This window comes from Trichomycterus rosablanca, chromosome 24 (genome assembly GCF_030014385.1).
Source record: "Trichomycterus rosablanca isolate fTriRos1 chromosome 24, fTriRos1.hap1, whole genome shotgun sequence".
NCBI lineage: Eukaryota > Metazoa > Chordata > Actinopteri > Siluriformes > Trichomycteridae > Trichomycterus > Trichomycterus rosablanca.
This window is the reverse complement of record NC_086011.1, coordinates 793957-807188: the sequence shown is the minus strand read 5'-3', so window position 1 is coordinate 807188 and position 13232 is coordinate 793957. Positions and strand designations below refer to the sequence as shown.

The window sequence follows — 13232 nt, the reverse complement described above, 5'->3', positions numbered from 1 at the left end:
CCCTCCGAATGAAACCCACGGAGGACGCCGTGATTCTGAACTTGCTCTGTTGTCTTCAGTGTTGCGCCGATCGTAATCACCCGTGAGTGTGAGCAGCATGGCGGATCACATCATACAGTGTATCACAAAAGTGAGTACACCCCTCACATTTCTGCAAATATTTTATTATATCTTTTCATGGGACAACACTATAGAGATAAAACTTGGATATAACTTCGAGTAGTCAGTGTACAACTTGTATAGCAGTGTAGATTTACTGTCTTCTGAAAATAACTCAACACACAGCCATTAATGTCTAAATAGCTGGCAACATAAGTGAGTACACCCCACAGTGAACATGTCCAAATTGTGCCCAAAGTGTCAATATTTTGTGTGACCACCATTATTATCCAGCACTGCCTTAACCCTCCTGGGCATGGAATTCACCAGAGCTACACAGGTTGCTACTGGAATCCTCTTCCACTCCTCCATGATGACATCACGGAGCTGGTGGATGTTAGACACCTTGAACTCCTCCACCTTCCACTTGAGGATGCGCCACAGGTGCTCAATTGGGTTTAGTCCATCACCTTTACCTTCAGCTTCCTCAGCAAGGCAGTTGTCATCTTGGAGGTTGTGTTTGGGGTCGTTATCCTGTTGGAAAACTGCCATGAGGCCCAGTTTTCGAAGGGAGGGGATCATGCTCTGTTTCAGAATGTCACAGTACATGTTGGAATTCATGTTTCCCTCAATGAACTGCAGCTCCCCAGTGCCAGCAACACTCATGCAGCCCAAGACCATGATGCTACCACCACCATGCTTGACTGTAGGCAAGATACAGTTGTCTTGGTACTTCTCACCAGGGCGCCGCCACACATGCTGGACACCATCTGAGCCAAACAAGTTTATCTTGGTCTCGTCAGACCACAGGGCATTCCAGTAATCCATGTTCTTGGACTGCTTGTCTTCAGCAAACTGTTTGCTGGCTTTCTTGTGCGTCAGCTTCCTTCTGGGATGACGACCATGCAGACCGAGTTGATGCAGTGTGCGGCGTATGGTCTGAGCACTGACAGGCTGACCTCCCACGTCTTCAACCTCTGCAGCAATGCTGGCAGCACTCATGTGTCTATTTTTTAAAGCCAACCTCTGGATATGACGCCGAACACGTGGACTCAACTTCTTTGGTCGACCCTGGCGAAGCCTGTTCCGAGTGGAACCTGTCCTGGAAAACCGCTGTATGACCTTGGCCACCGTGCTGTAGCTCAGTTTCAGGGTGTTAGCAATCTTCTTATAGCCCAGGCCATCTTTGTGGAGAGCAACAATTCTATTTCTCACATCCTCAGAGAGTTCTTTGCCATGAGGTGCCATGTTGAATATCCAGTGGCCAGTATGAGAGAATTGTACCCAAAACACCAAATTTAACAGCCCTGCTCCCCATTTACACCTGGGACCTTGACACATGACACCAGGGAGGGACAATGACACATTTGGGCACAATTTGGACACAATTTGGACACAATTTGGACATGTTCACTGTGGGGTGTACTCACTTATGTTGCCAGCTATTTAGACATTAATGGCTGTGTGTTGAGTTATTTTCAGAAGACAGTAAATCTACACTGCTATACAAGCTGTACACTGACTACTCTAACTTATATCCAAGTTTTATTTCTATAGTGTTGTCCCATGAAAAGATATAATGAAATATTTGCAGAAATGTGAGGGGTGTACTCACTTTTGTGATACACTGTACATGCTGGCGTGATTCATCCCCAGACCACTATAGGGGTACAGGTTTATTTTTACTGACATGACAGTGATAGCTGAGATGTGGGAGCACGATTAGATGGAACGTTCTGTAGGGGGGTGCGGGTTGGGTGGAGGGGTGTGGGGTGAGGTGCTGAAAATAAACTGATGACATCACATGGTGGAGGTTTACAGCTCACAGCTTTACTAATTTCTAATTTTACTAGTTTCATCTCTGTGTGCAGTTCAGTAGATCATCTCATTTATTTATTTATTTATTCAGTCATGGTGGGTGTGGTCAAAGCCACACATTGGCGTCCTGTCCGGTGTGTACTGTATTGGGCTTAATGGATACAATGAGACCGGGCCCACTGAGACTCTGACCAGGATAAAGCGGTGGTAAAACATAAAAATAAATAAAATTATTATTATTATTATTATTATTATTATTATTATTCACATTATTCATATTATTTACATTATTATTTTTATTAATAATAATAATATTATTATTATTACTGTTTATTATTTATTACTGTATTATTGTTATTGTTATTATTAATAATAATTTTATTATTATTTACGTTATTATTTTTATTATTATTTATTATTATTATTACTGTTATTATTATTACTTTTATTAATATCATTATTATTATTATTGTTAATATTGTTGTTATTATTATTATTATTATTATTGTTTGTTATTATTATTTTTATTATTATTATTATTATTATTACTATCATAATAATAATTATTATTTTTATTCTCCTTTATATAATAATTATTTGTAAAATATATTTTATTATTAAATAAATAATCATGTTTTATACTTTGTTTTTTTTGTCACCTCAATAACTGGGTGTTTGGAGAACATACCAAACTTTTTAGAGAGTTAAGTCGTCTTCCCAGGATTCATGTTAGCATGCGGCACCCACCCACCCAACCTACCTGCTGCACCATCAAGTGTATAAAGATGAACAGTACAGATGAAGATTAGAGGATCAGTTCTGCCCCCTGCTGCCCAAAACTAGTCATTCATCATCAGACTGAGCCTCACTGTTCCATCCTTATCATGATGATTAACTACAGCTGTTTACTTCTCTGTGCCCATATAATCAGTATAAATATCACTGTGGGGTTTCTGCTGAGGTAAAAAAAAACTGCTAATAATCAGGATCAGTGTTCACAGTCAAGCGAGCTTCATCCTGCTGCTACTACTCTGAGGCTCCTGGAGAAGAAATCACAGCCCTGAACGTAATTACAGTTTGCCTGTCTGTCTTTCCTTCTGTCTGTCTGTCTTACCTTCTTTCTGTCTGTCTTTCTGTCTGTATGTCTTTCCTTCTGTCTGTATGTCTGTCTGTCTGTCTCTCTTTCCTTCTTTCTTTCTGTCTGTCTCTCTTTCCTTCTTTCTTTCTGTCTGTCTTTCTCTGTTTGTCTGTCTCTCCGTGTCTGTCTGTCTTTCTTTCTTGTGTGAATCAGTAAACTCAGCAGAAACAGAAGAATCAGAAGCGTATCTGGGTTGTTTATTGGATTTATTAAAGCTTTTATATTTCACCACTTTTACATTTTAAAACTTTGAAATCAGTTTGGTTTTGATAAAAAGCAGAAAATAAAAGATTAATTCTGACTGTAAATCAGATTAAATTAAAAATAAAGAATAAACGATCAAACGTCACCACTAAAAATCACATTCCAGCTCTAATAACATCAAAACTCTCATTACTGAAACACAAACACAGAATCAAAAGTATCTGGACGGTCGTGTTATTGTATTATTGCAGGGAAAGAAGTACAACAGGAAACAGGAAACAATGATTCGCTTGATTTGGTTGGGATTAGTTTCTCAGAACTGTTTACATGATTGTTTCCTAAAATAAATAAATAAATAAATAAAATTATTTGATTGTATCTGTCGTGTTAAACGAATCTCCAGAACATTTTTAACCAGAAAGTACAAAAACGTCTCTGCTTATAAAATCTAAGTGAATCTTATGATCATTTTAACTGTTTTTATAAAATAATCTTAATATTTATTAGAGAATCTGTGACTTTTAAAATTGTGTCCACATTCTTTTAAATGGCTTAATATCACTTACATCAAGTTTCTTTTAGTTTATGTTTTATTGTTAAATGATTTTATCAGTGATTTTATTTCTAAATTCAAAGTTTTTTGGTTTGTTTTCTGGATGTTTAAAGAGGAATAAAAACATAAAAGTAACTGGAAAATGAGATTTTAATCTGATTTTATTAAAGCAAAACTGAGCTGTTAGTTTTAGTTTTGAGGTTTTGGAAGCTTTTCTAACTTTTCTAACTTGTATAAATCCGATCAGGGAGACTGAGAACGTCTACAGAAACCACAGAAGAACCAAAGAGCCTCCAGTTTATTCCAGATTTAGTGGCTAAAATAAAGTCAATAAAATTAAATAAGATTTTTTAAAATTTGATTCCAGTCAGAAAATGAGATGAAAAAATCAGCAAATTCAGCAAGAAATGACAACAAATCCTGTTTACATTTGTGTGAAATAAAAATAAAAACACATTATATATCAGTTATGTGCAGTGGAATTGCAAAAATATGATAAAAATCATGAGATGATAGTAAAAGGTCAAAGTTTTTTATTTTACTTTCCTGTGTAATCATGTAGACCTGATCCCGCCTGAATATTCTCACAACAACCAAACACAAGAGTTTAATAATCCTGTACAATCAAAATCACCTCATATAAAACTAATTCTGTCTGAATCAGACTGACAGGAGCATCATGAACCAAAAAAGTAAAGCAGAGAATTTTTTTATTTTTATATCATTCTTGAAAATATAAATAAAGAAAAAATTAGCTTTAAATTTTCATAATAATAATAAAAATAAAAATCGGGTGATTTGATCCCGGAGTTCTGAGGCATGTCATGGATTCGATTCGGTCTGTTTTTTTTTTTTTTTAAAGACCTTAAAAATAAAACCATGAAATTAAAAAACAAAAACAAGCAAATAAAAATAAAAATGATTGATTCAAATATCAATCCCACCATGTAGAATTAATCCCGTCTGAACATGGCTGCAGAAATAAGCAGCATGTTCCTTGCAGTTTTTTTTTTTTAATAAAATGTATATTTATATTTTTAACTTTGGGCTTTTAATTTAGATTTAGAACTAAATAACACAGATAAAAAATAAACAATGTAGACAGATTTAATATCTAAGGTTTTATTTGTAGTTTTAGTTTTTTTCCCTTTTAAATCACCCTGAGAATCAAACTGGTCCAGCTCACCATGTAGAACTATTCCCATCCAAACAGCGCCAGAGACATTTATTGTGTAAAAAAACGGAATCATGAAAGTAAAAATTACTTCTTAGAAGTCTGAATTCCCGGTACAGTCGTGAATAAACAAGAAGAAATCGAGGACAGAAACAGAGACAGAAAAATAATGGTAGCAAACCTAAAGTTCTTCTTATAATTCTTAGCGTTTCTGTTGGTTTGTTCTGGTTCTTGAACGACTAAAAAAAAAATAGCATCGATCTCGAGCTTCGAATTCCAGTATAAATAAAATCACCCAAACCGTTCAGAGAAACAAGAGCGGCTTCGAATTCTCTTTATAAAAATAATAATAAAACGAAGCTTCTAGAGTCAGAACCGCCGGCTTCAGACGTCGTTCACCTCTTCGTCCTCCTCGTCGTAGTATCGGTTCTTCTTGATCATCTCCTCCACGCTGAGACCGTTCTCCGGTTCCTCCGCCTCACTGCGGGCGTCGTCCTGACCCGCCCGGGTGCTTTTCTCCTCCAAGGTGGGTTGATCAGACACTTGTAAAAGTTCTTGAGGTTTTTCTGGAACCTTCTGAGCTTCGCTTTGCTGCTCGATGCTCGCGGTTCTGCTCGGCTTCTTCAGGATGGACTGAGGTACCTTCGGGGTCTCCTCTGGTTTGTGAGGAACCTCAGGCTCACTGCTGGTGTTTGTGCTCTCACTGGGTTCCCCGTCCTCCTCCGGTTTCTCCCTCTGGACTCTGGAAGCCGTACGGAGCTCCTCCAGGGAGCCACGCCTCAGAGAGGCGGACCTTGGCGAGCGCTGAGGCTCCTGATTGGCTGCCGATTCCAGGCGCGGCGCTACGGAGAAGGGTCGACTCCGCTCCTTTAGGGAGGTGCAGCGGCGCAGGTTCTTCAGCTCCACCCGCTCCGTGCTCTCTGAGTTGGTCTGGGCCTCATCCTCCGGGGGCCACTTCAGTTTGAAGACCCTGACCGGGCTCTTCCCTCGCTCCGCCGGGGGTCCGGAGATTTTAGGCAGCGAGGTGCCGTCGGTGCGCGGCGGCCAGTCGATCCTCAACCTCTTGGTTTCAGCAGAGGCGCCGGACTTCTCCAGTTCCTTCACGGGCTTCTGAGTTTTGGTCTCCAGAGACGCCGCCACGTCGGTGACTTTGACCAGCGGAGTTTCCTCCACGGTGGAGTCGGGGTTGGTCGATCTCTCCGGCGCGGGTTTAGCCGGTGGAGGATCCACGCTGAACGGCTTTGGCTTTTCACTTTCTTCATTCTCATCTTCGTCTGTCCGGGGGGACCAGAGCTCCTTATGGGGACGGTGTCCGAACCCTTCGTCGTAGTTTCCCTTGGACTTGAAGAGCTGGCTGAAATGAGGTTTGCAGTAGATGCTGCCGTGCAGACAGGCGAAGTTGGCTAAGCTAATAAAATAGAATAAATAAAATTACGTTAATATTTCATCTGTGAAAGTGACGATGATTATTTTCTCCTCAGAGGAGGACAGACTGTACTCAGTTTATCTTCCGCTGCTGGTGGATCCCTGACTGTAGGTGAGGAGGGTATATTGTGGGTATATTGCTGCTCACGCCTCCTCCGACCCACGTGCAGCCCTTAGCGGAACCCTTTTTCACCCATGCAATCTGCACAGGCGCCTCTCTATCTGCCAGTCAGGGTCCTTACACAGCATTTGAAGACCCCACCCACATAGCCCGGTCATCCCGCCCTAGCAGACACGTGTCTGCTGCAGGCACTGCCAATTATGCCCTCTACATGGCGCCCAGCCGACTGGTGGCAATGCCGAGTTCAGAACCGAGGCGTTCGGAATCTCGGCACTGGTGTGCTAGAGGAATATCTCGCTGTGCTTATTCATATATATATATTTTTTTATTTGAGGTAGTTTTTATTATTTTGTCGATTAGGTTTTTTAAATTTAATTATAAAATATGAATTCAATTAATTCTACGTGAATGTTGTATTATATATTGTATTTTATTATTTTTAAAAATATTTTAATGTAAAGTTTTTATTTAATTTAGTTGTAATGCCTTTGATGTAAGCAGAAAAAAAGCTCAATCAGTACAGAAGAGTTTTGCCTCATGACGCTTCACTTCTGTTAGCAAACAGCGACTAAAAATCATAAAAAATTTTCATTTTTAATTTTAAACTGGAGAAATAAATAAAAACACCCATTGAAATAATTTAAGTATTTTACATAGAATTGGACCTGAACGTGAATTTGCCTGAATTTTAAAACTATTTCCACAAAACCTGCTGTCACACCGGCGACGCACCAACTCTTTAATTTTTAAAATACATTTTTATATTTTTATCACTTACAATTTGACATAGTTTTAGTTTGTGGTTGCTGTTTGTTTATATTTATTTAATTTTAATAAATTAATTTTATTTTATTTTATTTGTTTTGGTTTTATGTTTCTAGCATATTTTATGTATTATTTTTAATAAAGTTGTAATAAAATAAAAAAAAGAACATATTTACAGAATTAAAACTAAAACTAAACTAATGTTAAGTGAATACACAGAGTTTTAAAATCAATTCTTTATAATCACAAAAGTAAACAGATGATTTTTATTGAATTAGTTTTAGGTGATATTTTATATTATAGTTAATTCCATAAAGCTAGTCAATGCCGCTCGTTTTTGCGTGTTGCGTTTTCCGTTACGTACCTGAGTCGCGTGTTGCAGTGGATGCAGCGGAAACAGGCCGTATGGAAGGTCTGTTGGTTAGCGACCAGTTTCTCTAGCGGGTAAACGGTCTTACTGCAGGCGACACACGTCTCTCTGACCGTCGAACGAAACTTCTGCCCCTGTAACAGAATTAAAATAATAATAAAACGTTTATTAACCAGCAAAATCCTGTTTTATTTATACGGCTGATAATAACAGTCGGTCAGAGCGTCTGAATACTAGCAAAAAGCTAATCAGTAAAGCATGGAAGTATTGATGCGTACACTCATCGAGCACTTTATTAGGAACACCTATCTGACCATACAGAGTAAGATTGTGGGTATACAATTACTGACTGTACATCCATCTAATCGATCCCTCACACGCACCAGTGCTACAGAACAGGCTTGGTTTAGGGTGTGGTCCTAATGTTTTGGCTCATCAGTGATGATATTTTGATGTTTTGACGACTTACTCGAACGAATTTCGGCGCGTCGTTGGTTTCCGGTTCAGACGCCGCCGTGCCGGAGCTTCCTGCATCAGCTAAAACCCCTAAATACAAAAAAAAATAAACTTAAACACAAGAATAAACGTCAACACCCGACTTCACCCTCCAAACAAACCACTAAATAATAATAATTAATATTTAATAAACTTATGAAAGTATTTATTGTGTGTTTCTGATTTCTCACCGTTGGGTTTGGTACTGATGGACTCTGAGGTTGAGCTCTACAAAAAAACAACAAACAAACAATCATTTATCAGCATCAACTGAGTAAAATTCTCTCATTCTTTATTAAAATACTGGTTCCGGTCAGGGTCGTGGTGGGTCCGTTCTACCAAGAAACTCTCTGGACATGATCATCTATCCCCCTCAGGGCTTTGACCACCTTCCTCCTCCCTCAGACACAGCCAGTCATGTCCGTGTAGAACAAATGAGATTCGAACCCGGGTCTCTGAGGTGGCAATCATTTTATTGGGTTTCGTGTTTTAGCTACTTTATCCTGGTCAGTGTCAAGGTGGGTCAAGTAAAATTTTTAATTATTATTTAAATTTTTATTTAATAAATTAAAAGATTTATAAATAAGTTAACAATTGTTTGTTATGTATTTATTTATCTATTTATTTATTATTTACAAAAAAATTAAAATAAATAAATAAATAATTCATGATTGAATTGATTGTTGTTTTAAATGGAATTTTAATTCTATTTGCTGGTCCTCGTCTCTAAATTTAAATCTAATACTAATATAAATAAGTGAAGCGATGTAAAGCACACGTACCTCGGCCTGCTCTCCACCACCGGGTGGAACATTTTCCTTGTGATCCACCCTTGTACTCTTGATCTCGATGTCGACCAGGTTTATCTGGAAACACACAAAAAAAATAGACAAGATTCACTCATTTATTGTCTGTTTTATCCTGGTCAGGGCCGCGGTGGTAACCAGTCCATCACAGAACACAAACTACAAAATTAGCCTGACTGCTTGTTTTTGGACTGTAGCAGGAAACCGGAGCACCCGGAGGAAACCCACACAGACAGGACCCTAGCTGCCCAGGCTGAGGAATCGAACCCAGACCCTTCTTGCTCTCACAAGTATCTTACACATTAACGTGCAAGATGGGTCTGGGTTCGATTCCCCAGCCAGGGCAGCTAGGGTCGTGTCATGAGGGTGCACCCGCTGCTGCTTGCACATCACCCGATATGATCGAGGAGATCCAGATCAGCACACGGCCCCTCCAACACGTGTCCATCCTGCGCCGCTTCTCATCACCGGCCAGTGTTGTGTTCCCACAGAGAGCCGTATCGCGTACAGAGAGCCACGCTAATTCACAGAACATTATAGAAATGTTTTATACACATGAGAAGGTAACGTGGTTCTTACCGGGTTGGGTAACGGTCGGATGTCCTTGGACACGGCGGCCTGGTACTGAGCCATTCTGTCCCTCAGAGATTTGGAGCGCTCAACCGAGACGCGACCTGCAACCCCCCAAAATAAATAAATAATATTAATACTGTATAGCACAGGGTTCCACAGGTCATACGGTGGCACATTTTTTAAATTTCATCTCCTATTTGTTTAAGCTGCTCCAGTTATTGCTGTTATTATGAAGTGGAAACATTCAGGAGCAACAACAGCTCAGCCATGAAGCCACATGAGCTCAGAGAATGGTGCTAAATTCATGGATCGCTTTACTGTAAGAGTGGTGTAAAACACAGACAACTGGACTCCTGAGCAGTCCAACATGTGGAGTTTGGGGAAATTCAGTTTCCTGTGCAATCACGGCAGTGGCCACATTTACCAAAACAAGCTACCTAACGGCATGATCATTAGCCTGCATGAGTATAAATGAGAGTTTGGTGTTGGACCTTTTTCTGGTGGTCGAAGATCCATATCGTCTGAAGTGCTGCTCCGTCCTCCTCGTACCTGAACCACCTAAAAAACAACAACAACAACAACAACAAGAGTTAAACCTCAGTGAGCTAAAATATTTATAATACATTTAAAAATGAATGTAAATATTATATTTATTATAATGAATAAATCACCTCGTAGTTTATGTGACAGAAATGTTTATTTTTCCTGCATTAACAGGTACGATGATTAAATGTATCTATTTTTGGGAGATTATTTAATTTCCCAAATGTGACTGATTCACTTTATAATGAATTCAAAATTAAAGCAAAATTCTTTACAAAAAACAAAAAAGCAAAAACAGGTACGGTCGGGCATGAGGGCAAACGAATCAGCCTAGCTATAGATATATTGTATATTATTATATATAATATAATTATATAATATATTATATATAATTGTATATATAATATATTAGATAAATTAATTAATATTATAAATAATAACATTATGTAATTATATAAAAAAATTTATTATTATATTATATACTATATAATTATTATATTATATAATTATATTATATTATATTATAATAGTTTTGTAAATATTATAAATTATTAATATTATATGTATAATATAATTAATATAATATATTATAACAATATATTGTTGTATATATTTTTTTAAATAATGTGATTTATAAATCCTGAAATGTACCAGCACAGATTAAAAAATGAAACAAAACTCAACACACTTCCTCCAACGGGACACAGAATCAAAACACACTAAATCTGACCTGAGCAGTAGATAAAATCCTCAAATTTAAATTATAAATATTAATTTAACGTCTCTGTTTTATAAAAACACTTTTATTAATAATAAATCTTCAGATTTAGAAAGTGAGAAATCTGATCAGAGCCCATCAGCTCATCCTGTAACCTGTAACCTGATACTCTACCTGAACAACAAAGAACTTCTCAATCCACAAACAAAACAGAACCAAAGAAAAGCCAAATAAGGTAAAAAAAAACTTAAAATAAACAAAATAAATCAATAAAAACACGTCTGATTTATAAGTTAAATCCAATAAAAGCCTCCAACACGTGAGAGAGAGAAGAGAAGATCAAGAGCTTCAGGAGAGACGGAGAGAAGATCCAGAGGTACGGATACACTTCCTGTTTCTAAAAGGATACACCTTAACTCACCACCCACCCCCTACACACACACACACGCATTGTTACCATAACAAAGGACGAATGTAAAAGTGTCACTATGAGCTCTTACACCTCACATCTTTCATCTCAAAGCTCATTAACACACTAAAACCTCCTCACAGTCAGTCAGGGTAAATAAATACCACATTATAATAACAGATCCTATTAACACGCCTACATTAAAACCTCATAAACTAATTACAGTCAAGGCCCTTAACCCTGTACAACGTCTGACCCTGCACCCTGATCCCAGCTTCCAAACTAACTCAGATATGCAGAAAAAGAATTTCACTGTACGGACTTTGTGTGTGTTCCTGTTACGTGTCACTTAGAGAACCTCTGTGGCCTGATTTCTCTGTGCACGTATAATAATCCCTCCGTTCTCTGTTAACCGTAGGAAAATGGAGGTGAGAGGAATGAAAGGGGAGACGTGGAGTCTGCTTGGGCTGCCGGGGGTCGAATTCTTTCGGCCTCTGGGGTTTTCTTGGGGTCAAAAGTGTGTGTGCACATTCCGCTCTGATGACAGCTTCACTACTTCGACTGCGGATACACACACACACACACACATAATTTTGGGCAATTTGGGAAATTCATGAGCAAATTTGGGGACTTTTCGGGACAGAACCTATGTACCTGTTTCAGGTACATTTAAAGACATCGGTTTATGCCACAACAATCGTTAACACGTAATAAATCAATCAAATAAAGGAAATGGCATGCGTCCAACTGTGCAGCAACGGTTTAGGGAAGGCCCTCCCTGTTCCAGCATGATTGTGCTCTATAAAGACATGAAGAGAAGCTCCAGTGTCCTGCACAGATCCCTGAGCTCAGCCCCACTCAACAGCTCTGGGATGAACCGGAACACCAACTGATCAATCAGCACCCAGCCACACTTCGAAGTCTTGTCAGAAGATCACCCAGAGGTCACTTTGTCTTTGAATTGTCATGTCCGACAAGCTCAGGATCAGGCGTCCGAATACTTTTGGTCCTTTAGCATATAAAGAAGTTTAGATTTCCTCCTTTTCCATCTGTTCACACTAGCACTGAATCAGCATTTTTGGGGGGAGGAAGGACGTCGAGCTTGGGCGTGTCAGCCTGACAGAGGACAAAGATGCATTGTGTTGGTCACACCCAGGAGTTTTAGGGGAACTTCAAACCCACAGAGGTTCCTACATACCAATCCGCAAGCCTAATAGCTGGTCAGACTATAAAGAATTCACTGGTGATGGGAACTGATGCTTCTGCTTATTAAAAATAACAAACACACAAAAATTGGAAAGTCTGTGACAGTATATCAGGATGTACAAGCTCAGGAGGAGTAGGACCACCGATTGGCTCCAGAAGAGATTTATTACTTCTTGAAAAGCTCTCATAGCATCCAAAGCAATCAAGCAAACGGCAAAAAACTCAGTCATAAAACCCAAATGAAATGAATGAGTAATGAGGAAAGTAGGAAAACTGGATCACAGAGATGAGATAACTGATTTATCACAACACCAGCTACTCAGTCCACCAGCGTGTGATAACCAGCGTTTGCGGAAAAGTGAGAGGAACTCGGTACAAGTGAGGCAGCAATTGAAAAGAAGAGAGAGTGGTGGGGGGGGGGGCACTGATCGTTTTGTACATACAGGGGGCAAACTGCTGCCTTGCTGCCATCAAATACAAGAAGAACAGCAAGCTGACTGCTAATATGAAGTTTTTTTGACACCTGGTCAAAAAAACATTGAATATTTTAGATATCCTAATCCCCATAAATCTAATGTCTTAAAGTTGTGGACCTTATGATTCAAATAATTTACGCTGTATGGACAAAAGTGTTCCAACTTTTGTCTGAATGGGCACAAATTTCCACAGACACACTTCAAAATCTTGTGAGAAGCTTCTCATAAGAGTGGCTGTTGTTGTTTTAGCAAAAAAGTATCGCGTAAAAGCTATTTTAATAGGTTTGTTTTTAAAACAGGACGGGCGTCACGATGGCTAAGTGGGTAGCACTGTCGCCT

The 13232-nt window shown here is 38.8% G+C and overlaps 1 protein-coding gene across 1 annotated transcript in view; it reads right to left on the bottom strand.

The window, feature by feature from the left end:
- Window positions 1-4918: 4918 nt before the first annotated feature.
- The window catches only part of lima1b (LIM domain and actin binding 1b), a 28641-nt gene continuing 20327 nt past the window's right edge, over window positions 4919-13232 (bottom strand). Inside the window, exons 5-11 of the mRNA XM_062986886.1 lie at window positions 10033-10099; window positions 9548-9642; window positions 8945-9028; window positions 8354-8390; window positions 8137-8213; window positions 7662-7801; window positions 4919-6394 (exon numbers count right to left, since the gene is read on the bottom strand). Coding sequence (XP_062842956.1) covers window positions 5371-6394; window positions 7662-7801; window positions 8137-8213; window positions 8354-8390; window positions 8945-9028; window positions 9548-9642; window positions 10033-10099 — 1524 coding nt within the window. The 3' untranslated portion in view covers window positions 4919-5370. The remainder of the gene's footprint in view (window positions 6395-7661; window positions 7802-8136; window positions 8214-8353; window positions 8391-8944; window positions 9029-9547; window positions 9643-10032; window positions 10100-13232) is intronic.